Genomic DNA, 18,333 nt, shown 5'->3' on the forward strand with positions numbered 1-18,333 from the left:
CCAGTATTTACATCAAATTAACATCAAACTTCTGATTAAATTCATCTGAATAATTATGTCCATGAAATGCAACACCAATGAAATATTTTCTTGTGGCATTTACCTTCCAGACTGACTTGAACAACTTTTTATCAAAAGAGATAGGCCATAGGATAATAATCTAGACTCAAACTACTTGACACTTGATTTTAATACACAGGAAAAATGAAACAATTTATCTCAATTTTCTGAATTCTGACGTCGCTGAATAACCGAGGAAACAAACTACAAAGTATGTTTTAGAAAAAAGAAAGAAAAGAAAAAAATCACATGGGAAAGTAATTTTGCCCAAATGTTTGCAAGTAAACCAAGAGATAATTTTTTTCAGTTTTTGAAATCTCAAAATTTTAGATTTGCATATTAAAATATTCAGACAATTCTCTCTCCACTAGCATAGAAGCAAATTTTTACTATTTTCCTTTATTCTACTCTTGTGTCTATTTAATAAACTTGGTTGGGAAAAAATAGAAAAATTTCATCATAAATCACATAAGTATTTAGAAAAACATCTGAAAAATAGATTTATTTTATTTTTTTATTTTTTCTTTATTGATTAAATTACATATGTGTCCTTATCCCCCCATTGTCTCCCAACCCCCCAACTCATGCCCTCACCCCCCTGGTGTCTGTGTCCATTGGTTAGGCTTATATGCAAGCATACAAGTCCTTTGGTTGCTCTCTCCCCCCCGTGTCCACCTACATATTTGACATAACACCACAAAACAGAGCTCTACTTACTGAAAAATCAGAAGTACTCTTGAAAACACTCTCAAAGCACTGTTCTCTTTTTGTCTGAGGCAATGATTAAAAATTTTTGATCGTCACTTCTTCATTTATTCCTTAAATGGGTACCCACTCCCAACAGTTCTTAACTCGCGCTGGTTTCTGAAAAGGGGTGTAGTCAGACTAAGTTGCACATGATGAACTTGTTTTCTTTTCTTCCTTACGCCAATTATTCTGCACGGAAATGACCGTTCTGTGGTTGGTTTGAGAATAAAAAAACCCTGTTTTTGTGCACTTGGCCTTTCAACTCCAGGGCTCTGGGGTACAATGGTAAACAAATGCAGCGAGTCCTTCAGACTTGATGAATAAAGATGGGGGGCGGGGGAGAACCATGACTGAGTAAAATCAGTAACTAAGCAAAGTAAATTTGTATAAGGACTCTTTAGCTATTTTTTTTCACTCCTAATGCCTAAACACAACTGCCAATGATATATTTGACTATTTTAGATGAAATACACATAATGTGCTGGAGTCGAATTTCTCTTTTTGCCTAAGAAAGCTAAGCAATCCATAGTTTGCCATGGAGAAACACCTAAGTTAGACAAATGAGTAATAAACGAAGTCCTTTTCCCGCCTCAGTTCATACTGAATGCCGAATTTCAAAAGGCAATAGAACATAATAAAAAAGTGGATTTCTAGGGACTAAAAAACATAGAAGAATAAAAAAAAAACATTTGGGTCAATTTTTATGCATGACAACCAGGCAAAAAACTTGAAATTTGTTCAATTGTTACTGCATAGTTTATCTCTCCCTGTAAAGAGTTGCAAACTTTTCTTGACCCAGCAAAGTAAATGACAAAACAGGAAGCCAAAGTCCATGAATTGGGAAATCTCAAATATTGGACATGGCTCCTGATCCACAGATGTTAATAATCATAAAACTGAGAGATGTTCTGGAGAACAGGTGGATCATTTTAGTTCAACTTTTACAAATAATCAACAGTGAAATATTACATGTAATTTATATTTAAACTTGGAAAAAAACAAAGGTAATAAAAATGTTCTAAAGTGCTCATAGATGGGGGCAGAGGAGCAGGTCATAGATACTATTAAAACTTTATATCAGTAATAGGTCAAGGGTCCAAACAAAAATTCTAAGTTTGTTTTAAATCACCTGAAATATATTTCAAGTTTTTATTCATTTTGTTATTGTTTTAGACCCTATGTACTCTATTTTAAAAATCATTTTCCCACCCTGCCTTTCTCATAAATGTATTAAAATTCACAACTACAATGTCAATAATTATTCTGATTACTAGTAAGTATTTTGCTAGTTTCAATTTTTATCATTGATTTTTTTGTGTATTCTTTGTGTTCCTCTTTCTTGACTTAGTTACTGTAATTTATTTTTATTTGGGGGCCCTTTTCCATGACTTTCCCATAAATTTGACCTAATTTGTTAAAGAAGTGTCCAACCTCCAGCTAGAAGCACATGGAAATGGTGGGTAAAATATACCCAAAATAGATGTTCAGATATATAACCAAAACCTAAAAGAAGAAAAAGATAAAGAGAAGAAAATAAGAATCAACAAAAGAAACGAGAAATAAAAACACACACACACACATTCTCGGGTGTAAAAGGGGGAAGGGAAATTAAAGCTGGAACTGTGAGCATGTTAGAAAGCCAGCAGTCCGAAGAGGTGTTTTCATACCCTTGGGACCTGAACGTGGTGCCTGGCACGTTCTGAAGCTGGCCTCCTGTCTCCACATGAATCCAGAAGCTTCACAAGACTGTTCAGCGTTAGAAATAGAGACTAGAAAGACTTCACCTACTACTCCACAGGAAAGTACGGATGTATTATTTGCCAATCTCTAGATTAAAAAGAAAGTATCCTCCATAGAAAATGAAAACCCAAGCATATGTAGCACATGTCAGATACAGGACACAGAAGCAGGAGCTGAATTTATTCTCCCTGCATAGCAGCACGCTTAAGAACATATCATAGCAGTTAGTGCAGGGTTCAAATTCTGGCTATGCCATAGCTGTGTGTCCTTGTATCATCTATTTAACTTTTCTTCCTCAGTTTTTCATCCAAACAGCCCAGCCAACATGCCTCAGTGGTTGAACTAGACCTATGAACTAGGAGGTCACAGTTCAATTCCTAGTCAGGGCATATATGTCTGGATTGCGGGCTTGATCTCCGTGTGAAGTGTGCAGGAGGCAGCCAATTAATGATTCTCTCTCATCATTGATGTTTTTATCTCTCTCTCCTTCTCCCTTCCTCTCCTAAAATCAATAAAAATGTATTTTAAAAAATGGTGATAACTGTATATATGTATGGTTACTTGGAGGATTAAGTTCATTAATATAAGTTAATAGAACAGTGCCTGGAACATCGTAAAAGCTCAAAAAATAAAACACATCACAACCACATTACTTGTTGCCAAAATGCCTCTTCCTCCTCCTTTTCCTCTTATTACCACTATTATCCCGAAACTCCACAGAGAAGACAAAAGAAAACTATAAAGATGTGTCATGAATACAAGGCACACAGATATAGCAGCTAAGCTCATAATCAAAAGTTAACTATGAAAGATAATCAGCAGACAAAAACAATGGGGCTATTAGCAACCTCAAAAATTAAATAATAAATATTATGCCAAAGACTATAAAATATATAAAGTATTAAAGAAGAAAAACAGGAGACAATGAAAAGAAAAAGTAATAAGAAAATAACCCATTAGAATTTATAGGAATTTAACAAAGGATTAAAAAATTAAGCTTACAAATTTAGTAGATAAGTTTTATAGAAGATTAGACACAGCTGAAAAGAATATTAATAAACCATAAATATATCTGAAGAAATCATATAAAATTTAGTGCAAAGCAATAAAATGGAAAAATATTTGAGACGTTAAAGGATATGAAAGATAGAATGAGGGTGTCCAGAATATGTCTAATAGGTATTTTTAAATGAGGAAAATAAAGAATAAGTAAAAAGAATGCTCAAGGATAAAATGTATAAAAATCTTCCAGAACTGAATTTTAATTCCAAAGGGTCTGGGTATCACTGACCTTATCTTTTTTACCTTTTTCACCCATTTGCCATTTTAACAATTTTAAGTGTACAAGTCAGTGACATTAATGACATTCACAATATTACACAACCATCATCACTATCTAGTTCCAAAACTTCATTACAGGAAACTTTGTAAGCATTAAGCAATCACTTCCCCATTTATCCCTTCTTCTTTTTCTTCTTGCTCCTGGCAAGTACTCAACCACTTTCCAACTCCATGAATTTGCCAATTCTACATATTTCATCTGAGTGCTCATATTAATACAATATGCATGTCTAATTTATTTCAAGAAAACTTTAGGTTATATTTCACCAGTTTAAAAAAATCAAATGGATTGAGACATTGAAAATTCTGGGCAATGAGAACGGCCACTCATTTTACTTGCAACCATTAGTATGTTTTACCTAATTTGTCAGCTCTTTTCATGGCACGTGCTTCTGTATTCATCCCATCAGGATTTTGCCCTGTTCTGCCGCAAACACTGCATGTTGCAAAGATTTATCAGTAAGCAACTGCCTGTGCCCTCGGCCTCCACCAACCTACCGTCTCACTGCTGCTTCTGACTTGGCTTTCAGGTTGGCTTCTCTGCCAGCTGCTGTCTTCTTTATCCATTCATTTCCCGAAGGATGCTTAAGCTGTTTTCACTCCTTGGCTGTCATGAGTAATGCTGCAATGAACATGGGCATGCAGGTATCTTATCACTATCCTGCTTTCATTTTCTTTGGCGATATACCCTGTAATGGAATTGCTGGAACATATGGTAGTTCTGTTTTTAATTTTCTGAGGACTCTCCTTACTCTTTTCCACTATGTACCAATTTGCACCATCCCCTCCAACAGTACACAGGAGTTCTCTTGTCTCCACAGCCTCTACAACACTTACCATCTTTTATCTACTTGACAATATAGGCTGACTTTTTCCATCTGGATTCCCGAACCCCATGAAATTAGTATAAATTCTATCCCCAACCACTCGAGTATGGCTCTGACTTTTCGTTCTCAAGTCCAGTGTCTGGGATAGCTACTCCAGGTAGCGGGTACTGTGCATCACATCCCCAGTCAACTTCAGACACCTTCTCTGATCCCCGTCTGTCTTTGGGATTTATATCCAGGTTCGATATCCTGTTGGGCCACAACACAAGCCGGAGCTTACTGCTCTGGTGGTGTTAAAGTGGTTTTGTTCTATTTTATCCAGAATTTCACGTGTTTGGAATGGGAGGAGGATCTGTGTTCGAAGGCATGAACTATGTGGGTGAAACTCTACGTATGGGTTTTATGGAATATGACAAGCTGGGGCTAACCAGCTTCACACCTGCTCCATGGGAAAACAGCCCTCCTGAGGGACGAGAGCCCAGGCTGTTCTAACGGAAGGCTGACCATAATTTGTACCATGGAAACAAGACCATAGCACATTTCATCCTGTGTGTTGCTGACTGTAGAAAGCTCAGCTCAGTCCAGCCAGCATGGCCGGGAGGTCACGGTTCGATTACCCATCAGGGCACTTGCCTGGGTTGCAGGCTCAATCCCCAGCGTGGGGCACACAGGAGGTAGCTAATCAATGATTCTCTCTCATCACTGATGTTTCTCTCTCCCCTTCACCCTGCCTGTCTGAAATCAATTTTTTAAAAAAGCTCAGTTCATGCCTTGACCAGTTTGGCTCAGTGGCTAGAGTGTCGGCCTGTGGACTGAAGAGTCCCAGGTTCGATTCCGGCCAAGGGCATGTACCTTGATTGCGGGCACATGCCCAGTGGGGGGTGTGCAGGAGGCAGCTGATCCATGTTTCTCTCTCATGAATGTTTCTAACTCTCTATCCCTCTCCCTTCCTCTCTGTAAAAAATCAATAATAAATAAATAAATATATACACACACACACACACACACACACACACACACACACTTTTTTTTTTTAAAGCTCAGTTCAAATAGAGACAAAACCAATCAAAAGCTTTGGCTCTCTGGAAACTGAACTGGGAAATACAGTGGATTCCACAATGTGCACCAGGAGGCAATGAAGCAGGAGGGACAATGTAGGCCATGGGGGAAGTTCAAGCCAGAAGTGAACAAAAGCTCTGAGTAAGCAAAAGCAGCAAGTTGAGAAAAGCCGTACTAAGCAGTGGATGCTAGAGCCAGTTGATTGGAGGGAGAAGTAAGTATTGATAAGCACAGCAGAAAAAGAACAGGTAATTTCAGGAAACTTAAATGTCTCATTCTTTGAATTAAGGTCAAGAACATCACAATATATTATGCAATATATTTTGTTTGTTAATATCATGGTTTTATGAGAACTACTCATTCCATCATGCATACTTTAGGAACTTATCAGATACATCAAGGACAGCTGTTGAAGAAAAACAAGGACTAAATGAATAGAAATTTATACATTAACTATGCCTACATTGTACTTAATGGCACTAGGGGATATTCTATGAGTTGGGATAAGACTTTTTCTCTGATAATAAAGTCGGCTGAAGTTACTTACAAGACTGCTCTTGGGCAACTGCAAACAGATCTCTATACCCGCCAGCATCTTTATACAGAGGTCTCCACTGCGTGGTCAGGACACCATCCAGATGGTCTCACAACACATGGCTCTCTCAAGGCTGTGTCCTTGAAAATGGCTCTCACTGTGGGAACAATGGGCAGAATGTGCATTCCAAGGATAGGGACCAACTAAGGAGTCTCCAATTGTTTGTCCAGCAGGGAGTCAACCAGCAGTCACATCTTCTTGATGACCTCCTCCAACCATATCCGATTTTTGCATTTATATCTTAAGAGAATTTGCTTTTGTATCATGTTACATTTCCCCTCCCCTAATATGACAAAACTGTTTATTTGGGTCACTTTTATGACATAATCACCTGTCAGCAGATGAAAATGCTCAGAAAATTGCCAGACTGCAGCTGCCAGCTTACTCTTTAAAGGAAGATCTGGGTTTTACGCTATATTAGTACTTAGTTACATCACAGATAGCCCTTAATCCAGTGGTTCTCAACCTTGGCTGCACATTAGAATCACCTGGGAAATCTTTTTAAAATCCTGATTTCTGGGCCTCATCCTCCGGAAATTCTGTTTCTTTGTTATGGGGTGGGGCCACAACATTAGTAACAAAGAAACAGAATTTCCAGAGGATGAGGCCCAGAAATCAGGATTTTAAACAGATTCCCAGGTGATTCTAATGGGCAGTCAAGGTTGAGAACCACTGCCTTAATCAATTCCAATCATTAACTGAACAACCTAACCAGCACTCATTTCTTATCTCAAGTTATCAAAGCGTAAGCTTTTGTGACCCAAGATGGCTCTTTTACTGGTAAATGTGTAACCTTAGGAAAGGCGTATATGTAAAAATAAAAAAAATAAAAATCACTTCCAATTACTGTATTGATACTTTTTGGACATTCTGTATTAATGCAAGTGTGGTAGCAGGCCTTCTTCTAACATGTAATTTTCCGTATGTTGTCTATTTTGAAGATGCTTGAAATTATTAAAGAATTGATTTGTTTAATTTAAAAGGTTTGGCTGGTTTGGCTCAGTGGATAGAGTGTTGGCCTGTGGACTGAAGGGTCCTGAGTCTGATTCCAGGCAAGGGCACGTACCTCGGTTGCAGGCCCCTCTCTCCTCCCCGGACCAGGCCCAGGTCGAGGCTTGTACAGGAGGCAACCAATCAATGTGTTTCTCTCACATCGATATTTCCGTCTTTTCCCCTCTCTTCCACTCTCTCTAAAAATCAATGGAAAGAATCCTCGGGTGAGGATTTGAAAAAATAAATAAAATCAGAGGTGATTAATTAGATTTGCAGGAGTTGCTTAGATGCTTGGGAAGAAGCGGTTCATTAGATTTATAATCTTTTTTAAAATTTTATTTTTCAATTGCAGTTGACATACATTATATTAGTTTCAGGTGTACAACACAGTGATTAGACATCTACACACCTCACAAAGTAATCAGCCCGGTAAGTCTAGTACCCACCTGATACCAATACTATACATAGTTATGGCCTAAGTGTTTGAATCAAATTTATTCCAAAATTCTAAGAAAGTTGATAAGTATGTAAGTAGTATTAAATATTTGGAAATAATTTAATATGTTAAATATAATAAACACATTGACTCTGTACTTGAAAACAAAATTACTAACAATTATAGGTCCAGGTTTTTTCTTCATTTTTAATATGTGCCACTCATTTTCATTTCTCAATACTAAATAACAAAGAATTCATTTCATACAAAATAAAGGTTGTCTTAAATTTTCAGTTTTTAAAGCTTACTACTAATAATATAATCAATTTTTTTCTTAAAGGGCATCATTGATAATTACTTACATACAACATGTTACGAATAAAAAATAAGTAAACTTTTACCTTATAAGAATAGCTGATATAAAAATTGTCCACCCAAGAATAAATTCTTTCATTTATGTTATATGTTCTTTCAGAAAAGAAAATAAAAAAATCAATGTTAGCAATATTAAAAATACATTAAGGATAAGCATCTCTATTTTTTAAATAATTAATGCCTATTTACGCATTACATAAAAATACAGTATGGTATTTCATCAAATTCAGAGTACAATCAAAATGAAATATTGTGTGACCAACAGAACAATAAAAACAATGACCAATTACCCTAGGTAGAATTAATTGTGCTCCCATAAAAGTGTCAGTACCACTAGCAAAGTAGTTGTCATGTTATATCAAAGTTAGTTATATAAGGATCTATCTTCCACCTATTAGATTATAAAATCTTACAGGGCCAAAATTGATAGTTGTTCCTACCCAAAGAACCCATCGCTTGAAACACAGTTACTAATAAATCGTTGCATTAAATAATTCTGAAAATATTTTAATGATAAAAATCAAACTATTGGCTTAAGATAGCTTGTGTCAATGTAAAGGAAAAAATGCTGTTAAAGAAAACATACAGCCTTTTACTAAGAACAAACTGGGGGGAAAAAATTAAGATTTTTTAAAATGTGAAGTGTAAAGTACACTTACTCATGTTTTTAATTGTTACCAACTGCTTGATTCCCAAGTGCTACAGACAGAGGGTTGCCTTATTAGTAACCACAGTCACTCAGTGAAGTCCAGCCTTACTCTACTTTTAAAATTAACCATGGACAGAAAATATAAACTAGGTGATGAGTTTTTTCCCCAATTTTGCCCATATGCATTTATATGTACTTATATTGTTATAAAAAACATTTTGAGATCCGTAATTTAAGATATTTTTAAAGAAAGTAACATCTATAATAATAAAAGCGTAATATGCTAATTAGACTGGACAAAGCTACCGCGGCAGGGGCCAAGCCCCTTGCATGTATTTCGTGCATCACGCTACTAGCATTCAATAAGATGAACAGTAAGCTGTAAATAAACATAAATTCATATTTTAGTTTCTGTCTTCTTTTCTTCCCACCCTACTTACCCTTGTTTTCCTAAGGATTAGTTAAATTATACTTCTGAATAGGAAAAATTGTATTACTGTGAAAAAGGGAATAGAACATTCCTACAAATAATTTAATTCATGACCAAAATATTTGCTCTATGTAAAAACTAAAAAAATTAATTCAAGTACCTTTTTAAAAAATGCCTATAGGCACAAAATAATAGTAAAGAAACTGAACATAGTAGAAAAGAACATAATTGGCATAATCTCAACTTTCACTTTGCAGGGAAAAATCTTCCTTTCCATTGATCACACTTCACAGATGTTAAAGTGAAGGTGACCAAGTCAATATACAAAAGCAGGTGGTGTTCTGTATTAGTCATGCTCTGCTTTAAAATAACACATCTCTCTGGGTATGAAAACTACCTTTTCAGTCACTGTCCTAGTAAACCATAAATAGTTTTATTCTTTACACTGTGAGTGTAACTGTTCAAGATAATGCATAGCTACAAATACCCATCCCAGAGACAAGTCCCTGGGTATTTATATGGATATTGGACACTAAAAGATAGCTCTTTAAATTTATGACACCACTTAGCAATGGCTTGTTTAGTAAATGCAATGTACTATTTATTAATTTATCTACAAAGGTAACGATTTTCTTTCAAATGTGTCTGGAATTGTATTCATCATGCAGTACTTAAGTTTGGTACTAAAGTCCTAAAAGTAAGATTCTCAGATGAAGAATCCAAAAGCCTGGTGTCGTGAAGCAAATGACTGTCACTTAATAATAAAAGATTAAAAACAAGTGCCAAATAAATCTTACAAGGAGAAATAAGTTAGCTGTGGGTCGTAAAACCCAGGCATAAACCGTGAGACGGCTCGGATTAGTTAGAAGACCTCTGAGATAGCTGGTAAAGTGGGCACCGTTAGGAATGTAGGCAGCAGTTACCAAAGCAGTGAAGGGAAGTATCAGTCTTGTACCTAGAGTCTAAAATCACAGATGTCTCATTACACAGTAGAGCTAAAAGTTCATTAAATTTTGTCTATTTTAAATAGTTAATAATTTCATTAAAGGGTTTGGCTATTTAAAGTAATTCCAATTCTTCTGTTTTTGTCATTATCACACTTCCAATATATTAGCTTTGGCAAAGTTAATACTTCCATTCATCTGGCTGAAATATAACATCAACTCGTATTACTTGTACTATATTTTACCAATAGTCCATACATGGGTTCTACAAGGACGTATAGTTGACCCTTGAACAACACGGGTTTGAACTGCGCAGGTCCACTTATACGCAGATTTTTTTTTTTTCAATAAATACACATGGTATTGTGAATGCATTTTCTCTTCCTTATGATGACTTTCTTAACATTTTCTTCTCTCTAGCTTAATTTATGGTAAGAATACAATATATGATATACAAAATATGTATTAAATGGCTGTTAACGAGAAGACTTTCAGTTAACAGCAGGCTCTTAGTTAAGTTTCTGAGGAATTAAAAGTTATACATAAATTTTCAACTGCGTGGGGGTGGGGGATGGGAGGAGGTCGGCACTGCTAACCCCCACGTTGTTCAAGAGTCAACTATTTTCTGAGATTACATTAACCATGACCTTACTCCAACTTTGACAGACTGCAATTCTGGCTTCTTTGTATGTATGAATTTTACTATAAGCAAAAGAAATGTAACTTCAAATACCTAAGTTAGCTATGTCTACAATCACCTAACACAGTGGTTCTCAACCTTCCTAATGCTGCGACCCTTTAATACAGTTTCTCATGTTGTGGTGACCCCCAACCATAAAATTATCTTCATTGCTACTTCATAACTGTAATTTTGCTACTGTTAGGAATCGTAATGTAAATATCTGATATGCAGGATGTATTTTCATTGTTAAAAATTGAACATAATTAAAGCATAGTGATTAATCACAAAAACAATACGCAATTATATATGTGTTTTCCAATGGTCTTAGGCGACCCTTATGAAAGGGTCGTTCAACCCCCAAAGGGGTCGCGACCAACAGGTTGAGAACCGCTGACCTAACAGAACAAGGTCTCATTTAACTTACTATGATTGATGAGTGCCACCTAGTGGGTGTCACTTCTCACAAACTTCTACAGGATGCCAAATTTCACTCAATGTTTCTTTTAGAAATTAAAAAGGAGAAGCAAGAAACTTTTGATTTATGTTTCTTTTCTATGTATTTTTATGTATTAGTTCCTGATTTCGTTTGGGACATTACATATTTATGTAACAGGATTAAATAAACTGAAAAATAAAGATACTTGTTCAAAATAAAATTATCCTACCACTACTTTAAATCATACATTTAGAAGCACTCTTTTTGAAAGGTAAAAAAAAAAGTCAATATTCAATTTTACATACAGACTATAGTTCAATATACTTCAGATATAAACATGCAGTTTCAATAAATTACACATAAGTTTTATTTGAAGAAAAGAAAAACATACAACCACAACATTTCAATTAAGAAACTTAGGAAAATTCCAAGTGCTTTCATGGTTCTTCAGTTACCATTCAAATAACATACTTTCTTTTTAAACCAAAGTTAAAATAAAGCATAAATTCAGTAAGCAGATTGAGCAATACAAATTCAAAATACTACTCTGTCTTCCTGGGTTCTTTCCCACCACAGTGTGCTGTTTAAAGTTCCACAACTATTATCTTCTTCCTCTTGTTCCTTAGTGAGTTCAACAAAAACCTAGACGAAAGTAAATAAATAAATACAGTATGCTGTATCTCTATTACCTCAAAGACTTCTTAACTAAATCAGAAACAGTATAAGGCTATATCTAGTTACATTAACAACTCAAGTATCAAAAGATTTATTACTATTAATATGTTTAAACAGAATAATCTCCATTTATCACATACAAAGATAAATATTTTGGAGGATTAATGAATTAGTTATTTTTTAATTTATTTATGTAGCACTGTCATACAAATAATTTATCAATATTTAAGCCAGTGGTTCTCAACCTTCTGGCCCTTTAAATACAGTTCCTCATGTTGTGACCCAACCATAAAATTATTTTCGTTGCTACTTCATAACTGTAATGTTGCTACTGTTATGAATCGTAATGTAAATATCTGATATGCAGGATGGTCTTAGGCGACCCCTCTGAAAGGGTGGTTCGACCGCCAAAGGGGTCGCGACCCACAGGTTGAGAACCGCTGATTTAAGCAATGTAATTTGATATGCTAATGTAAAATAACCATCATCATGACCCACTTACTTTACAAAAAACTCAGCTATTCAAAATAAGCAGATGGAGCACTTAGTTATTTAAAATCATACAAAGTTCAGGAATATTGTATAACAATTTGTCTCTGGTTCATAAACTCCCTCCAATGTAACCCTAAATAATTAGATATTAGACACTTCCTTCTATAAAATAATTTTTTTAAGTTTAACTTTAAAGTACCTGTTCCAATGTTGCTTGAGAAAAGCTATATTCTTCAATGGCAAAAGTGTGTTTAGCTATTAAAATATGAAAACAATATTTTACTTATTAGTATTTTAAAGAATAAAAATGGCAGTAAGTACTAAGTGGCTATCTTTTTTAAAAAAACATAATCTCTGTAATTAATTCATTTAAATTTGAAGCTACCAGAACATGTTATTTTCCTTATCTTGCTTCATTTCTCTTCTCCAGCCAAAAAATTCCTCATGGGCTAAGCACAATATATTTAATATTACTTGCCTCTTTTTGCCTTTTCCAAGCATCTCCTTTGTACTTTATCTTCTTCCTCTTTATTCCTCTTTTCATTTATTTTTATCTCTATGCTCTATTTCCAATTCTCATTGCCTTCTTGAACTAGATTCATACATCCATATACTTTTTTAAAATACTTATTTCAGCTCTTTTTGCATCTAACACCACATTTTCAGGTTTTCTATTCATTCTTTTAATTATTCCTAAGTAGTTCAGGTGATCTCTTTAATCATAAAGAAATCACCAGGAAATACAGGCTGTTTCATAGTTATAAATACCATAAAATAACCTGCATCTGAATACTTGCCTCATCCAGGAGCTTACTACCGCCCTCTACTGCCACCAGCGTATCTCTGTCCATTTATTTTAAAAAGGTCAAGATTCAATTAAGTTTCTGTAAAGCTTTTAGGAATGCCCACCCTCCTGCACCATGAATTTTCCTCTCCTCTCTCCTGATGCAACTGAAGTCTTGCTACCATTTATACTTCTATGGCCCAATATGAAGAAGGGATTCAAGAAACTCAAAGCTCCCACTTATAGATTGACTTGTGAGGGCTAATTAAGCTGAACTTTATCATAGACGCAATGTGAAAAACTGTAGTTATACCTATCAAAATAGGAAAAGGTTCATCCTGCAATATTGGTGATCTACCAAATCCCAACAGTATTAGTATTTACCAATATCTTATATTAAATTAATAAAAAGCTACCTGCCTATTTACCTATTTATGGTTTTTATAATAAACTGAGTCCCAACTTCTAAATTTTTAAAATAAAATTCTTTTATAATTTGAAAGCTATGTTCTTCAGATATTACTTACCTTCTTCCAGCTTAGAAAAAGACTGTGAAAGGGACTGAACATCTTCCTTAGGAATTTTAAAAGCCAAAATTGAAGAAAAACTGAAAACATAGATAAGACAAAATATAGGAAAATTTTAAAATTATTATTACTGTGTTCTAAAGCTAAAGTTCAAAATATTTGAAGTTCAAAAGTAAATGCCAATAACTTATTCTGACATTTATTTAGATAAAAATTGTTTGAAATCTTAAAATTTTCCATGCAAATGAAATAACTCTCATTACTACTAAATAACAACTTTAAAAGTTTAAGTAGTATCATATATTGAAAGATCTAACACTAAATTAGATATCAAACTCCAATCATTCGGCTACATTAACCCAATATTATTCCAATACAGATGTTTTTTCCCTAATCCTTAACACAGCAACACATTTTTATGATTACTCCACAAAAAATATAATTCAATGTTTAAAATCTTTACCTTTCCTGACGGCTTGCATTTGGGAAAATATACTGGATTTCTCTTTGAAGTCGGTCTATTTCTAAGTTTTCTATCCAGTCCTTTAATTTAATTTCCAAAAAGTAACCTTTTCCAAATTTACTCTTTAGATGCTGGACTGTTCCAATACATCTGCAGTAATGAAAGGTCAGATATAAAATAGCTTGACAGCTTCAAAAAAATGGTTTCTCAGCCAAAAAATGATTTAAATAAAATTTTTATGAGGGAATACTTTTAAATTTATAGAAAAGTAGCAAATATTCAGAGCCTTCAAGCACCCCCCCCCCGAAGTTTCAGTGTCCCTAATATTATCATCTTACATCACCATGGCGCATACGCCAAAGTGAGGAAACCGGAATTGGCGTACTACTATTAACGTTACTTGACTATATTTCACTCGTTTTTCCACGAACGTCCTTTTTGGCCCCAGGATCTCCCCAGGACACCACACTGCACACGGTTCTCAGGGCTCCTTAGTCTCCACTGGCCTGTGACAGTGCCTTACTCCTCCCTTCCTTTTCGTGACTTCTGAGAGTTTTGAGAACTGGTCAGGTGTTTTAGTGGAACGTCCCTCAATTTGGAGTAGTCTGATATTTTTCTCACACTTAGACTGGGGCTACAGGTGCTTGGAGAAAATATCACAGAGCTTAAGGACTTTGCTTATCCCCTCATATCAGGCAGTCCATGACATCCACGTGACACTGTCTGGTGGAAGCGGCGGTACTTGCCAGGTTCTCCGCTGTGACGTTACCACCTCCCCCTTTCCGTACATCGGAAGAAACTGCCTAAATCTCCCACACTTGGGAGACGGGGGATTAAGCTCCCCCTCCTCGAGGGGGTAGTATCTACAGATTTATGTGAAATCTTTCTGTAAGGAAGATTTGCCTCTTCTCCCACATTTATTTATTTATTCAATCATTTATTTACATGAGTATAAATTCATGTACATTTATTTTATACTTTAGGTTATAATCCAATACACTGCCTAACAATTTCTGAAATAACAGACATTACACCTGAAAATAACATTCCAAATTGTTGCATAATTAAGCCAATTCCAAATGCAAAGCAGCTAGCCTTATTTTGGGGAAAAGTGACTATTTCCCAGTAATTCTATACAAAGCCAACTGATTCAAAAAATCAAACAAGAAAAATTTTTTTAACATTTAAGCTAATATGCATTTTTACATGATGACATTTAAAATCCACCCTGTATCCCATGGCTGTTCGGATATGTACCTTAACTGCCCAGCGATCATGATAGCCACTCGGTCACAGACAGCCTCTGCCTCCTCCATGTAATGAGTGGTCAGAATAGCAGCCCGCTTCTTGTTTTTAAATGCAGTTCGAATTGCTCGCCTACAAAACAGAAAATAAAAAAGGAGGAAAGTATCTGAATGTTAATGAAAAATTCCCTGTGTTTTAAAAAAATCCAATTATTTAATTAATTAGAGTAATTAAAATATCAAATTTCACTTCCTGGAGTTATTATATTTTGCCCAACTATGATTTTTCTATTCTAATTTATTTTTCCCTTATTTTTAAAAGCCTGTCGAATAGAAATTTCATGATTTCAAATGTTTGTATGCTTTAAAAAATGAATTATGATCTCATTCATATGTTTACTCTAATGGACAAAATGAATGAATGAACAAAATAGAGACAGACTCATAGAGTAGGCTGACAGCTGTGGCGGGGGTGCTGGTGAGGGCTGGGATTGAGGGATTGAGCAAAAAAGAAAAAAAGAGAAAGAACTCATGGACACAGACAGCACTGTGGTGACTGCTGGGAGGAGGCGAGTGGGAGTAGGAGGAAGCCAATCAATGATGTTTTTCTCTCACTGATGTATCTATCTTTCTATCCCTCTCCCTTACTCTCTCTCTAAAAATCAATAAAAACATTAAAAAAAATAAAACCATTAGTTATAATAAAATAATCTTTTATTCTAACGTAGGATACAGTACAATGTGTCTCGAGTGCCTTTACAGTTATACTCACCACATATGCTGTTTGGCCTTAGGATCCATACCTGTAGATGGTTCATCTAGCAAAGTAATTTGAGGGTTCCCCAGCATACTTAGAGCAAAACACAACTGGATGGAAAGAAAATGGGGGGGACTTCAAAGCAAGAAATTTATCATCACAATATCAGGCACTAAACTATCAATAAAACATACACATATTTGTTGTTTGAAAAAAGTACCTTTCGCTTGATTCCTGCAGGTAGTTTCTTTATAGTTTTCTGAAGATGTTCTTTCAAATCAAGGGCATTTGTTATTCTGCAAAACAGATAATGTACTGTTTGTGATCACTGACATTCTTTTTTCTAGAAAACTCAACTTCCTAAAATTAGACCTCCAATTTACATCATTTTAAACAAATTAACATTTTGATTAAAAGATTCACTTTAAATTAAGCTTCATGATAATTATAGGTAATTCATTCTGTAATTAGAAGTAGAAAAATTGCCTTTTCATTTCCATAGCTATATAATTTGGTAAAGAATACATGAAAAAGTCATGACCATTTTCTATGAAAATTATGATATATGGAAATGCCTGTTATTAAATTTTTAAAATGTGAAATGTAAACTTTTTTCCAGGTAACAAAAAGATTCTAAATTTTACCTATTTGTGACTTCCTTTATGTCACTCGGACTCATTCCTTTCACAGCTCCATAAATTTCAAAGTGTTCTTGCAGTGTAATATCTGGCCACAATGGGTTTATCTGAGGACAGTATCCCATACACTTAACGGAATCATCCTCTTCAGCTGGATCTGAAGAGTGATCTCCTAAAAACACCTACAGACATACAAACCAATTTAAATCACTATTTTTGCCTAATTTACATTATGAAAGAAGTGGCAAATGAATTAATTCAAATTCCTTCCTAGAGGTGGGGTAAGATTTTTTACTCCGTTCGATGAAGAAAGGGCATAGATAGCTAAATCAGAGTTCAGTGACATGGCCAGCCCCGATTTTAACTAGAATGATTGGGGGTCTCAATGGAAGGAGATATTTGAGTCAGGGAGGTGAAGCAATTTTGGTCACTGGGATTTCTATGGGGTAAGGAATGACTAACATAAAAATAACTAAGGCAAAAAAACACAAAGAAAAGAGTGTGTCTGGCATTTTCCAGGAAAGCAATGAGCCAGTGTGGCTGGTATGAAGTAAGCAAGGTGGAGAGAAGATAGGATCAGAGCAGTTTTGTGAAGTTTCCACAAAGTGGTGAATGATGTGCTTATAATCAAAGACTAATTGATGGCAGCATCAGAACTAGCTCCCGTATCTCCTTAAGGGAATACTATTGTTTTCCATTAAGTTGGTGGGCTAATCACCCATGCTTGTAATAATTATAAAAGCAGAAATAATATAAATGTACATGTGCCTGCATGTATGTCACAAAAATTTTACTATGTATATTATTTTCATAGGTAACCAAAAAGATCACAATTTTATACTAAAATTTTAAGATTAAAAATGTAATATTTAAGCATTAATATACTAACTTGTCATTAAAAAAATTTATTTTAATGCAATACAAATCATAGTCAACATATACCACACCCCTGTATATCATACCTGGCCTGAAGTTGGTTCAATATCACCAACCAGAATATTGATAACTGTGCTTTTGCCTGCACCATTTGGGCCCAACAGTCCCAAGATCTCTCCTAAAGGAATTGAAAGAAAAATCATCAAATCAAATTTAAAACGGAAACTACTCTTTTGAAAATGTTACTGAGGGAAAAAATAATAAATACTAGCCTTTTTTCACACAGAATGAGATGTGTTTAGTTGCCACTTTCTTGACTCTTCTTGTAAGAAAATCTTTCTTGTTATCATATTCTTTATGCAAATTGCTAACCATAATGGCTGGTTTCTAACAAAGGAAACAAGATTTTTAAAAGAGAGTTATAACTCAGAAACCTATCCTGACATAACACAGGCTGCACACACCTCATGTCCATATCATAAGAACTATATTTGAAAATAAAGAGTATTGTATAAATAAATATCCATTTGTTACTGAAATTATGACATTCAAAACTAAGTGCA

At 34.9% G+C, this 18,333-nt stretch overlaps 2 protein-coding genes across 2 annotated transcripts in view; both read right to left on the minus strand.

Moving 5' to 3' along the window:
* Window positions 1-1,454, minus strand: part of LOC308532424 (ATP-binding cassette sub-family A member 6-like) — a 52,537-nt gene extending 51,083 nt beyond the window's left edge. Inside the window, exon 1 of the mRNA XM_081109872.1 lies at window positions 778-1,454. The gene's annotated coding sequence lies outside the window, so the exon portion shown is untranslated. The remainder of the gene's footprint in view (window positions 1-777) is intronic.
* Window positions 1,455-4,386: 2,932 nt separating this feature from the next.
* Window positions 4,387-18,333, minus strand: part of ABCA5 (ATP binding cassette subfamily A member 5) — a 62,616-nt gene continuing 48,669 nt past the window's right edge. The window contains exons 30-42 of the mRNA XM_081109871.1: window positions 18,043-18,157; window positions 17,857-17,948; window positions 16,901-17,076; window positions 16,477-16,552; window positions 16,272-16,366; window positions 15,513-15,632; window positions 14,256-14,405; window positions 13,793-13,872; window positions 12,681-12,736; window positions 11,861-11,956; window positions 8,200-8,266; window positions 6,322-6,466; window positions 4,387-4,510 (exon numbers count right to left, since the gene is read on the minus strand). Coding sequence (XP_080965997.1) covers window positions 8,258-8,266; window positions 11,861-11,956; window positions 12,681-12,736; window positions 13,793-13,872; window positions 14,256-14,405; window positions 15,513-15,632; window positions 16,272-16,366; window positions 16,477-16,552; window positions 16,901-17,076; window positions 17,857-17,948; window positions 18,043-18,157 — 1,065 coding nt within the window. The 3' untranslated portion in view covers window positions 4,387-4,510; window positions 6,322-6,466; window positions 8,200-8,257. The remainder of the gene's footprint in view (window positions 4,511-6,321; window positions 6,467-8,199; window positions 8,267-11,860; window positions 11,957-12,680; window positions 12,737-13,792; window positions 13,873-14,255; window positions 14,406-15,512; window positions 15,633-16,271; window positions 16,367-16,476; window positions 16,553-16,900; window positions 17,077-17,856; window positions 17,949-18,042; window positions 18,158-18,333) is intronic.

Source organism: Myotis nattereri (assembly GCF_964212035.1).
Source record: "Myotis nattereri genome assembly, chromosome: 16".
Taxonomy (NCBI): Eukaryota; Metazoa; Chordata; class Mammalia; order Chiroptera; family Vespertilionidae; genus Myotis; species Myotis nattereri.